At 32.6% G+C, this 13,934-nt stretch overlaps 1 protein-coding gene across 5 annotated transcripts in view; it reads right to left on the bottom strand.

Moving 5' to 3' along the window:
• The window catches only part of LOC106620789 (uncharacterized), a 34,884-nt gene that overhangs the window by 8,668 nt on the left and 12,282 nt on the right, over positions 1-13,934 (bottom strand). For 3 of the 5 annotated variants that reach the window (XM_070107679.1, XM_070107681.1, XM_070107680.1), the window contains exon 2: positions 10,745-10,857. In XM_070107679.1, coding sequence (XP_069963780.1) covers positions 10,745-10,787 — 43 coding nt within the window. In that variant the 5' untranslated portion in view covers positions 10,788-10,857. Of the gene's footprint in view, positions 1-4,168; positions 4,282-10,744; positions 10,858-11,421; positions 11,492-13,934 lie in introns of those variants that run through there. The other 2 variants (XM_036363414.2, XM_070107682.1) reach the window with 2 other exon arrangements.

A 13,934-nucleotide genomic window follows, 5' to 3' on the forward strand; every position in this document is an offset into this window, starting at 1 on the left:
TCCGATTACGACCATCTACGATCTCGTCCTTAGGTTTTTGTCAAGGAACATGTGTACCAAGTTTCATCATATATTTACATTTTTACTCAAGTTACAGATTGCACAGACAGACGGACGGAGGAATAGACAATCACCCGGATATCAACTGCTCTCTTCATCCTGATCATTTTTATATATGAAACCCTATATCTAACTCGATTAGTTTTGGGTTATGCAAACAACCGTTAGGTGAAAAAACTATTATACTCTGTAGCAACATGTTGCAAGAGTATAAAAATCCATTTTTTTTTCAATAGATGGCTTTGGTAATCTGTATCTCGCGTTGTACAATCGGGATTGGCTTTCAATATAGCGTGAGAAAGATAAGGTTTCATACTACATATGTCCTTATACAGTTTTGTGATTGCTTGGCTCAGTATTACTTGAGCGCGTGTCAAAGATGGACACCAGCAAAGAAAAAATATGCCACAATTTACAGTTTTTCTATGACAAAGTCGAAAACGCAAGCCGGGCGGCTGAAAATGTTTATGATCCTGATAATGTGGCATGCGGATTCTTGGTTTGGTCGATTCCGTTCCGCTAATTTTGATGTCAAAAGTATTATATACAACGATAAAATATTGGAAGTCGTAGTGTCAACCCTCAAGCACTGTTTCGATTACCTAGGAGTTTAATATAATATTGCACAAAAAACCGTTTGGAACCATTCAAATAAGGCTGGAAACAAAATGAAGTCATCCATAAATCGATGACCCACGAGCTAATGCAAAAAAAAACCTCATGAACCGAATTTCCATCTGCGAATCGCTGGTGAATCGCAACAAAATCGATCCTTTTTGAAGTGGATGTTTACTGCCAATTAAAAGGTCACTTAAGACAATATCATGCGAAAATTTTTTTGTGGTCGTGGTCGAATGCCATGTATTTACGGTAAGGAAGTGCTTGCTCGTCTGAAGGAAGAAATTATTCAGAAGCGATCAGCTTTGGCCAATTGTTCCGCCAGGAGCTCCATAAATTAGGTTGGGTTCTTAAGCAACCACTACCTCTTCTTGCCTGTAGGTAATGATTTTGCTGGAAAAAAATTCACCACAAGAAAAATTGTGAAAATCATTTGTCTTAATAGAGACGAGAATTTCTGTGAGAGTAGCAATATGAAATTTTGAATGCGACCTATTGTACAATATATAAATAATATAATACAATACAAAATTTAATGATGTAAAATCTGTGGTTATTTTTGATCTGGGAATGAAATTACATTGATTTTAAAATAAAACTTTGGCCACAATGAGCGCTTATTGCCAAACTGCTTCTTTATTGTGACATATTTAAATTTTTTTGCGTAAAGAAGGAAAGAAAACATTAGAAATAATCAAAATTATATTAAAGACTTTTGAACTCTAAAGTAAATTGCATTCGTCAATTATATTCAAATGCGTTCATTGTCATATCAGATTATTATGTACACAAACAATGCTAAAAACATCATATGTAAATTAGTAACAACAAACATGCTGATAAATTTGCATATTCTTAGACACACGCACATACATATGTATATTAGAATGTATATAAGTATATTGGGGTGGCTTCTTGTGTAAGTCACATATTATATTAGTTGAAATGTGAAAATTGATTTGCGGAATTCATTTGCAAATAAAATAAAATAATTGTGTTTGATCAATAAATCTTATGCCCGTACAACAACAACTTAATAAAGCGGCTAGCGCAATTCAGTACAGTTATACATTCTCCATGACTAGAAGAGCAAATTAAAGGGTTGTGAAGTGAGGTTAGGGTTGCTTAACTAAGTTGAAAATTGTATTAATATAATAGGGTGTCTATTAAAAACTCCTCAAATAAAATATATTCCAGTTAAAAGTTAAAAAATGCAAATAATATGTATGTATGTATATGTATGTGTTTGAGTCAATACAAATATTATGTATATAAGTACATACATACATATATCTATATTTGGAAATGTACTATACATTTTATATAGTCACAGTTAAAATGTGTGTTCGAATATATAACATATTTTTGTGATTTGGAAATACATATGTAGTTACAGCGAACCACCCTTGCGTATGAGTAACCTTGTTCGAAAAAAGAGAGGTAAGATACGAATCCTTGTGTTTGAACTTACTGCACGTAATAAAGTTTAGTAAGACACATTTTAAAATTTAATAAAATTATTAAATAAAATAATTTAATATTCTAAATATGTACATATACAAATCTAAATACCAGTTATTAAAAAGTAACATCCAATTGTAACAAACATGTAATACCATCTAATCAAATTTGACCCGGACTGGTCCATTTAACTGGTGTGGTTTTATGTTCGTGTGAAGTTCGCGAAAAATGTTGCCTGGTGAGTTTTTTTATAAAAAAAAAATTTAACAACGAGTTTGCTTGAAAGTTTGTGTTTCCAATGGAATCATGATTACTGAATCGTTGAAAATTTGCAGAATGTTTTTGGGGAGCCTATTTTAGTATGAACACAAGTATTTGAAAGGCACAAAGCATTCAAGAAAGGTCGGGAAGTTATCGAAAAGTCCATCAATAGAAAAAATTAAAGAATCAGCTTGAATCAGCAAAGTTGGCATTAGAGAGATTGCAGAGGGTCTCAAAATCTCTTGTGGATCGATTCAACACATTTTGGTTAATGTATCGGGTATAAAAAGGCTTAAAACTGAAAAGAATCGCAACTATCGGTCGAGGGTTCCTGGACGACGTCTCAGAAGTTGCTCACATAACAACTATTTATACTGATGAACTTCATCAGAAGCACGGGTTGGTTCAGAGAGGAGCCAATAGAGTGAAGGAACATTAGTCCCGGTGGTATCACAATGGGCGTCCTATAGGCCTAGGTGCGTCGTCAGACAGCCACTCTACATACCTACCTACCTTCGGGTATGAAGCATATTAATGCTAGACTCGTAACAAAAGTCCTGAATTTTTTGCAAAAACGAGTCAATGGCGTTCAAAAAATGAGCGCAAACCGAGAAATCAAAATTCGCTAAAGTGTCTGAAAATTGGCATGCTTGTGTTCGTTTAGAAGCCTATTTTGAAGGCCGGTCAGTCGGAGTAAAATTCGATTAATCTTTAACCTATGTGTTACCATTTCTAAGTATGTTTAACTTTAGAAAAATTTTAAAATAATTTGTTAGATCTTTTCTAGTGGAACCTAATATTGCGTCCATATGAACTCTAATCCGGTTTTGACACTAAAATGTTTCTTATATTGCACATTTTTTAAAAGTTTGAAAATGTCATTCTGTAGTGGAGTCTAGCTAATCTTTAATGCATTATGGTTTCACAACCGATTTCATGAAACAACTTTGTACGCAAATCTGACATAAAATATAGTTTTTAGTCCATACATATTTGTTTGTACATACAATACTCCTATAACATACTTGTATAACAATTCGTGTGTGCTGCCCATTCAACTCCTTCAAGGGTTGCATGAAGCAATAGACCCCAGCGGAACACCTCAGGTTTTGGGATACTAGCAACACAGCGCGTAACTAAATGTATTTTGGGGTAATTTTGCTGGTGGACAGATCAAAAAGCTTCTACTTTTAGGAACTAAGTAACATTGAATGGGGTCATCACTGGGTTAGTGGTAGATGCCATCTGAAATATTGGTAAAGTGGATTCAGCGAAATGCAGAGCATGCGCGGAGTATGCAAAATCGCTGGAATTTTGCGAATGCCGAACCTTCAGCCAGTTAAGACGGGTTATCTTCCGCACCACCCAATATTCTAACTTAAAAGATATTTGGTAAATGCACAGAGTTGCTGGATAAGGCTTAATTGGTTACCACTCGGTTAAGTGCGGCCACCTGCGGTCTAAGTACATTTTACCGAGTTATTTTCTTTATACAAAAACTATTTTGAAGAGTTTGTTTTTAGTTGGAAGATTTTCAATGAGTAGTTCATATTAAATTTATTGGTGAACAAAATCCTTGGACGACTTCCATTTCAATTGCATTTCTGTAATATTTTGGGAAATAGCTCTTTATTTGGAAAACTTACTTTGTTGAATTTCTGTTCGAAAGAAATATGCAAACATAATCAATACGAAAAACAGGCCTCACTAAATACATACACATATAGGCACAATAAACAATTAAAATATTATTTTTTCAGTATTTTACCATTCATATTCTTGGGATATTCCATGTTGCCAACGGACTCACTGTGCTGCTGTGTAGATACAATTACGGTTGTTTTCTTTTTACTTTTCTGTTATTTTATTTGAATAGTTTAGCACAAACATTTGCAACAACAATACCGTCTTCGAACACTTGTTAAAATATTGCCTTCGGTGTTATTATTAAATATTAGTTACTAAAATATGTTATTCTGCCTATAACAGGCTTGCATCGTTTCTTATACGAACAATTTATATTATATGAGTAACACAGGGCAAACGCTTTGCACAAACAACCGTTAAATGCTAACACTCGCCATTCAACTGGCATTTGAGATTTGATGTTTAGCAAAAGCTGCAGTGCCTTGCGCCTGGCGGCAACGCTTCAGAGTCAACGGTAATGATGACTTCAGAAAGAAGATAAAATTTTGAAAAAAAAAAAATTAAAGAAAAATTAATAAAAGTAATTCGTCAAGCTTTTAAGTGTATTTGTATATATACATACATACATATGTATGTATATGGATATGTGTGTGTGTTTGCATGGAAGTTTACAAATAAAATCAAATCGCATGAGCAAAATATTAATAAAGCGTGTAAGCAAACGCAAGAGAATGCATTGAAGAGTGGCAGCGACAGCATCACAATTGCATCTGTTGGATACAATAATTATCTAATGTGTTGTAAGCGCAGCAAAACGCTTGCTTATTAGCGGCGAAATAGAAATGTAAACTTTTACGCCAGCACAGAGTATGCGCACGCGTGTATGTATTGTATGTATGCATGTGTGTAACCTCTGCGTCTGTATATATGTGTGTATGTTTGTATATGAGTGTGCGTGTGTGTCAGGCCGCAGGGGGCGGGTTTGGGTGGCGCTAGGCTGAGCTGCGGTTGATGCACTTCACAAATCGTTGAGCATCAGTGAAAACTACGAGCGATGAACAGACATACTCACACACACACACATAAACACATACATACGTACTAACATACAAAACATGTGCATGGCACTTTACAAATCAACAAACAAACATAAATAAGTATAAGCTGCGCATCACAGCATACGTCAAGCACCTAGCAAAACTATCAAGTGCAACAACAACAACAACACCAGATTATATTTTATGAAGCGTAGATTTGTAAGCGTACACATCAGCAGCTGCATTTGCCATTATCGTGCCGGCGTGTAATTATTGTTGGAGCAACAAAAAAAAAAATGAAAATAAAAAAAATATTTAAAAAAAAATTAAAAGCGCTGTTATATTACATAGTTTGCAATTCTTTTTTGCTTCTATGTTTTAGTTGAGTTTTTCGCTTTCGTTCACAATGCATTGGTTGTTGTTGCTTTCTGTAGTAAAGAAGTAAATGATTTAACGCCAATGCTGATGAAATGCTCATGCGAAACTGATTGCCAAAGCGACAGACACACATGCACACACACACATATGTACATATGTAAATCTGTATATATGTATGTGAGTATAAGTATATGCATATGTAGGTATGTTGGTACATGCAACTGCATTACAGCACACATAATTACTGTTGCGTTAAAGTTATCAATGGCTGGCAGGTGGCAAAAAAGCAAAAACAAAAAACGTATCATAGAAAAATGTTGCACTTCTTTCGGTTAATGCGCTCAACCCATTCGTCATACGTCACTCTTGAGTGCTTGCTACACATGCGACTTATACATACATACGTACGTGCCACATCATGGTCATGGTCACTGCCAATGTGAGGCGGGTGTATTTTTGTTTATACAGGGTGTTCGTGGGTGGTCCGAGTTTTTTAAGACAAATAATATTCGCTATTTTAAACTAATCTAACCTTAAATTTTTATTTACATGTATTGTTTTATGAAAATAAAAAACAAGAAAAAACGTTAACTTCAGCTGCGCCGAAGCTGCACCATAACATAAACGGAAGATTTTTATCTTGATTTTTATCGATCAGTTTGAGTGACAGTTATGTACATATATGCTGTAGTGGTCCGATCTGCACAATTTCGTCAGAGATTGTAGAGTTGTTTGTCGTCGTTGGAAATAGACTCAGCTCATCACGCCGATTATTTAAATATTATATATATATATGTATATACAAGTATATATGTATATATATGTATTATAGGGTCTTTGACGTTTCCTTCTGGGTATTACAATCATCGTGGCAAACTTAATATACCCTGTTTAGGGTATAACCACCCATAATTTGTAAATAAAGCTCGTAAAAAGTATTACAATTATTCTTGGAATTCCTTTCGTCGTACATTGAACATCGGAAAGGTGTTAGGTGAAGTGGTGAAGGAATTGCGAACATTTTCCCGACTAGACTTTTTAAATGCTTCCGCACAAAATTGTAAATCTGTCTATATAATATCTATCTATCTATATAAGAAGACCACTTACTTTACCAATTATAAACAAAAATCCTCCGATGAAAAGATAAGCTTCAAAAATAGTCTAAAAGTTTCATTTGTGAAAATCTAAAAAAGTTCCATAAATCATACTCTCTCTATCTCTCTCTTTTCAAATCTTGCTATGTGTTATGCAAACGTACGTATTTTATCGCGGAGTTTAAGGTTTTGATAACCTATTTGAATATGCTTGAGCTATACGTCCAGTAATATACTACTCTTATGACCGCGGTGCAAAGAACAGAGCTCAATGGCTCATTGAAATACAGTTTCTACTTTTTGGTCATTCAATCGTTGAATCTTATCTCTCTTCCATCTCAGATCGGTCGATAAATGTTCGCATCAGATCGATGATCTTGATTTCCTTCATCTTGTATCAAAATATCCAGAATTAAGTGATTCATAAGTTCTTTGAAACAAAATTGTTTCTGTATATAGTTCCAGAGTCACAACCTATTATGAATTATTAGTTTTCCTACACAATGTGATTTTGATGTAATAATACGCAACAAATTTATCCTCCGGATTTCCAAAATCTGTTACTTGCCTCGTACGGATATTTTGAAAAGTTTTTTCTCGTCACATCAAAAAAGTTTCTTCCGATAGCCGTCTTCCTGGACAGACAAAAACTCCTCAAGACCTCAAATTTGTAGTTCTACATAGTCAAAACTACGATCGGCTGGTGTTCTAAGTGATTTTTCAAGTAAGCAAGTTGGATTCACAGAATAGTGGTTTGGTAGCACGGTCCCCTTACGGTATGTTAAACTAAAGGAACTAACGGTACCGGTATTCTTGGTAAACTATTTGATCGATGAGCACATATGTATGTATGTATGTTTCTCGTGCGAATTTAAAAGCGACACCTAACGCTTTTTCGGAAGTGAAATTTTACGCCATAACAAATACAATATTCTCACCTACACACACACTGTATTAGACAAGTAGAACTATCAGAATAAAACGAATGATGCCATATGTGCATATGTAAACGCATAAATACACAGAATCAAAAATGAAACTGAAAATTCGAAATCTAATTTGCCAAACTGCAACCCGATTCGTTGCAATTCACTGTCGATACGCGAAATGCTGGTTCACGTTCACTGGTCGCGCCAGGCATTACAAATGGAGTCATTAGAAAAGCATAATACACTTGCAGGCGTGAATGGGAATTCTTTTGAACGCTGGGTAAAACAACAAGTTCCGATTACAAGCCGATTCCGCTATGGATAGAGCGCTGGCACGGCAGTGGCAAGCTGAATGGAAGGTCATGTATGATTTGCGATTCCGAATAACATATGTATTTATATATATATATATATATATATTTTTATATTTTTAATATATATATTTATATATTTTTAATATATATATTTATATATTTTTAATATATATATGTTTTTAAGATTATATTTATACTTTATAGTTATATAATAGTTACTGGTTTGTGCAGCGCTGACCAATCACTCAGCTATGCAATTAATGTTAATACTTTTTGTTTTTTATTTGTATTTTAATTGTTTCAGCACATTTGTAATATGTTTTTAATACTTTCGAAGTATTGACTTTGGTTTATTGTTACATATTTTTCTATTTGCTAGCGCATTATTTAATTAACAGTCAACGCATTTGTTATTATTGTTTTAGCAATTGTGTAATTTCGCACAAAAAAACAGTTTTACAAAAGTTTCTGTTATTTTAACTGTGTTTGTAACGGCTTCAAGCTCCATATAGCTACAAAAATATATACATTTTTTAATTTATAATTTTTTGTTTATACCGTTATGGCTATTTTATTAAAATAGTTTTGCATAAAATGAATTGCGGGCGTGTTTGTTTTTTTTTACTTTTTTTCTTTTAACTTGTGCGTCACAGCACTGACTTCTTGTAACCCTATCGCATGCCCAATGGCACTACCATTAACACGTTGTGTCAACTACTGAATTTGTATGCAGAAAATTATAGTCGCTAAGCCATGCTATTTCTTAAACGCTTGCGGTGCACAAATATTGATCAAACAGCTTTTCGGCTGACTTACAAACAATAAAATAAAGAAAGGCTTTTATGGTAGGCACAAGATTGTTATAGATAGAAATAGCTGTATAAACTCATATGTACATTCAGCTATACAAATAGATATATGTAAGTATGTAATATTTTTTTGGTCTAATATCATTTTTTAAAATATATTAGTAATCATATATATATATATATATATTACTACTAGTGTGTTAATATTTACAAAATTGCTAGAAAGGTAGTAAGTGAGCTTTATGATGAGACCTATAATTTTAAGTAAATCAAAATTTTTCAGCGGGATACACTGTGCGTCAAAAGTATGGTAAATTGTAGAATAATTTCAGCAAATACTTCTCTTGGAATTCGTTTTGTAATACGAAACATTAATTTTCTGCTTAAAATTTTTATAACTTTTTCGATCGCTTTAGGCTATAATTATATAACCTTGAAATGTTAGTTATTTAATAAATAGTGATTATATAATTAATAGATAAAAAGGAATCTAAAATAAGCCAATCATATTATATGAATGTGGACTGTCTCCAATATTATTCCAGCAAGAAAGTTGTAAGTACTGCTAGTCCCACTCTCTACTCTCTAACGGCAGAGAAATAATATTATATAATACTTGTAACTCATGAAAAACTACATAATAATGGCGTTTCTAACTAAATTTGGTCCAATCGAAAAAAGTTTAGTTCTGCACGAGAATTCTAATATACTAGGTGTCAAATGAGAGATAAGAACAGCTTTTTTTTTAATTTTAAATATTTAAATATATTTTTTTTTTTCAAATATATCCACAATCACTGATTGGCCTCATAAGTCTCGTAACGAGTACGAAGCTTTCGCCTGGAAAATATCCCGTTTCCTTCGCAGTCGGATTTACGAAAGTGGAACGAATCTACATAGATTTTTACTGATAGATTTAAGCACTGTCAAGTTATCAGCAGTTCTTAAAATTATGGAGATAATTTTTGACGCTACAAAAATAACTAAGGAATAGTTATATAATTAAAATAGTTATTTAGTTCCTTCAGTAATTGCTAAAAAAAAGCAGTTATTAAAAAAGTATATATTTATATTTGGTCGATAAAAATTTAGGTTGTATAACCGTTTATCATTTTCTTCATTTGTAATATCTATAGGAAATGTTAAGTAAGGTAGAACAGACATTAATAGGTTTCGTTATAAATACTCTACAGTTAACATTGATGATGGGTATCAAAGGAAACTGAATAAGGAACTAAGCTTTGTTGTGGAATGCTTATGATTTATTTAGAATAAATTTCCAAAAATATTCATATTTCTACGCATATATGGGATATCCATGTAACATTTATTTTAAAGTCAACAGCACGGCCGAAAGTCAACATGTTCGATATATGGCTATGGGAACAGATCTAAAGCAATGACCAATTTATATTATATTAGATTGCGACATCTTACCTAAGTTTCAATTATTTATACTAAAGTCAAATAAACCGTTGGAAACCAAATAGGCGTGCTATGGAAAGTAGGTGTTGTTGTAAGTTGGTCAAGTTAGTTAAATACAGATTTTTAGTAATTTCTTTATTTCAACCATTTCCAAAGAAAAAGTGTGCTTAGTTGAAATTGCCATCTCCGTTTATACTCAATTTTTTGTTTGCCATTGTCGGCAACGATTTGTACATAGTACGCATTGTACCAAGATAATTATTAGAATTACAAATAAGAAAATTCTTTGTCGCACAGTGTTTCTAAATAGTGTATATTAGTTTCAAACACACATTTAAATATGTATGTATGTACTTTTGTAAATATGATTCGTATAGATTTTCACGTGAATATTAATTCACTATTTACCTGATTTTTTAATAGTTGGGTGTATGTAGTTTTGAAAACGCCTTTTATATACAAACATTTCACTCTATATGAGTATCTTTATATTATTAATATTAAAGGCACACCTATTTTATTTAATAATATTGTAATATAGTTAAATTAGTTGCTTTTGTGATGGAACTCCCTTTGTCATTTGATTTAATATTTACTCTATCCTATATAATAAATACTGTATTTATTATTAGAAAATATTACTATTGACATACCGAAATACGTGCTCAAATATGTATATATGTAGGTATGGAATCATCGCACACTTACCTAGATCCGAAAAAATTGGATCAGAAAGAAAGTCCATGTCCATAGAATCGTCGTAGGGGTGTTTTGTGTTGCCTTTGAAGCATCCTTCTGTCTTCTGCGTTGTACAAAAAATACTGAAAAACACATTTAAAAATATGGGAGTGGTTAAAACATTGCTTTAAATTGGTTTACCTAGAAATTAAATTGGATTTTATACGAAACGTTTACAAACACTATTAACAAAGTTATTATCTGTTCGCGGATTATGTCACAGATCATAATCATGATTGTTTGCAATAACTTAAGTCGTATTCGTTCAATATTAAGTTATAGATATCAAAAGAACGATAATATTGTGAATTAGCTGAAACCGTCACGCCCATAAAACGCAAGTATACAAAAAAGTTTATAATTTTGTCAAGCAAGTTAGGTGTTGGTACTCGAGATGGATACACTTGGGCACTTCTCACAAGTCCTTTTTAGTACCAAAAATTACTAGAGATGTTCTAAGATTTAATCTATCCACAAAATTTGCTTGGCAGATTGATGCCCTTATTTGCTAAGGTGAATAACACCTACAATAAAAATTTTCAGAGGAAAATTATAATTTATAGCATCCTCATGTAAGGTAAATTGTCACGATTCAAACTTGACCAATTTTATATATACAAAGTAATAAATAGTTTAGGCTTTCCTACATCGTTTGGTCCATGTCTTCTGTAGCCTTTATGCACAGAATTTTATTATGACTTCTGTCTCTTCTCTGGATCCCAACTCGTATACATTGCTCAGTATGTGATTTTCAACTGAAAATTATTTTAAAATAAAATTCGAACATCTCACAGTTACATATATGTATAATACTACTGTATGGTATAATTTATACCATGAGAATGAATCATTCATTCACTTGTTTATCATCAACAATCAAACAACATTTCCTAGAACTACTGCCACGCGAAAAACTAGCGAAAAATAGGAATACTTGTAAACAATTAATGATTGCTTATCAGGAAATTATGTGAAAATTCCGTACATGCATATATACATAGTAGAAATAAACACCCACTTACTCTTAAATAATACTGGAATTCAATTTGCCCTTTCGAGTCGTAATTGTTTTTCAATAAATATTAAACAAACAAGCGAAAATGTTGAAAGTGAAAAAATATGTTTGTTGATGTGCTTTTGAGAAGGTCTGTCTAAGTCAGGAGCAATGTCAATACTTAGCGATAAGGTACAGTAAACCAAATTTAAATTTAATCATCAAAGATTTTATTTATTTTATGCAACATCCGATCAGCACACAACGCAATATTATATATTTTTTCCCTATAGTAACTGGGTGGAACATAAGGCCTCGATATATTATATATAAATTACACAATAAAAAGTATACAAAAGAGAGTATATTCATTTATCTCAGACCCGCAACCGATTATTCTTCATGGAGTTTAGATAGGTAACACATCTAACCACAAATGACAATTTTTTTCCAAAAATTTTCTATTTTATAATCTACAAATTTTACCCTCAGGCTAAGCAAAAAAAAATTTTTTTTCGCTCCACCCTAATGTATATGGTAAAAACATCTACTGCCAGGATGAGAACAACCCTGAAATTCAGAAAAGAATTGAATGTTCGAGTTACGTGCATGCTTTAAATAATTGGATATTATATACATATTTTAGATTATATAGAGGTTTATGAAGCAAAATCTAAAATTTTAAAATCATTAAACAGATGAAAACTATGTTGTTGCCTAGAACATAACACCTTCACAACCAAACTACCTTCTTTTAACACAACTATAAAATACAGTCATATGAAAAATGTGACCAAAAATGATTATATCGTATATAAACTCAAGGAGTGTTTCAATCCGACACCATCCACCCTAAACCGCATATTAGCAATTTTAAATGTTTTTAATAAATCAACAGCTAAAATTTTTTTTTTATAAGAGAAAGTGGTTCCAGGTGAGGTGAGGTCGCTCGCACGTTAAGACATCTTAGTGATTGCCACACCCCCATCATCGTACAGGGGCTAAGAAACATAGTTACTGTGCGTCTCTAACCACAAATGACTTAATGAAAATTAATGCACAGTTTTACATTAATTCAACTCTAAGATATTGATATGAGGGTTGTCCTTATAAGATCCTAACTGGGTTATAAAATGATATGATTCACCAAAGGTGTGATCTCAGTAATTTTTTGGGGATAGAAAAGCTCTGTAAAAAAATGAGTTTGTTTTAATATTCTTTCACCTGAAATGCTTAAGTTCAATTGATATCTTGGGATATACCTAAATTGATCTTCTATGGACCAAATATTTTGTAAAGGGTAATCTGTATGTTATTGTGAGAATATTCCGTTAAACAAATTTTTACATTAATGTTCGTATTGTTATTTCAGACAGCTTCTCCTTCAATCTCTTGTTAACGTATCCTTTTCAGTTTTTTGAAACTGCGACAAATTAGGTATGATCCCCCGATCAGTGAATATTTTTGAACAAAGAACATCAAACCATACTATCCTGAAAAAGTTATTGAAAGGGGCAACTTTGGAACTACCCTCATATTCTACATATTAAGTTAAACACAAATCCACCAAAGAATATCAAACCAAGTAAGTAAAAATATGTTCAGAAGACTTTTTGATTGATGACAAGTGAAAGAATGTGATGAGCGATGGTTGAGCTGAGCAGCGTGTACACGAATGTTAAGTAAAAGATAGACTCGAAAGTGAATGCGATCGCAAAAACTTGTAATGTATTTAAATACAATATATAGTATATTTATATATGTATAATTTTGTTTGTATATGAAAAGTGTTGTAGAGTTGCAAGTGGGAGCGAGAAAAACTGGAGAAATAACGTGAACTTTAAATATGTGCTGATATCGCAAGGTATATAGTAGAAGTAGAGCTCATCTTCGGTGTGGGATACTTTTCTAAATTTATTGGAAAATGCTGAAGAGAGTCGACATTTTTTCAAAAGTGTGTAGCTATCATCGGGCAATCTAAAACTACAGAGTGGCCACCATTGGATTATAGTTACAATTACGAAGTATCTGTTCGTAGCACCTGGGTACGGTATTTAGCCTCCGACCAAAAATTTCTCGATTCAAAAAGGACAAATCATTGTGCTTATACCCATCACAAAAGCTGCTTATAAAATCTAACTTCTGTTCAGAAGCGGTGTAAATGTT

Source organism: Bactrocera oleae, chromosome 4 (assembly GCF_042242935.1).
Source record: "Bactrocera oleae isolate idBacOlea1 chromosome 4, idBacOlea1, whole genome shotgun sequence".
Lineage (NCBI taxonomy): Eukaryota > Metazoa > Arthropoda > Insecta > Diptera > Tephritidae > Bactrocera > Bactrocera oleae.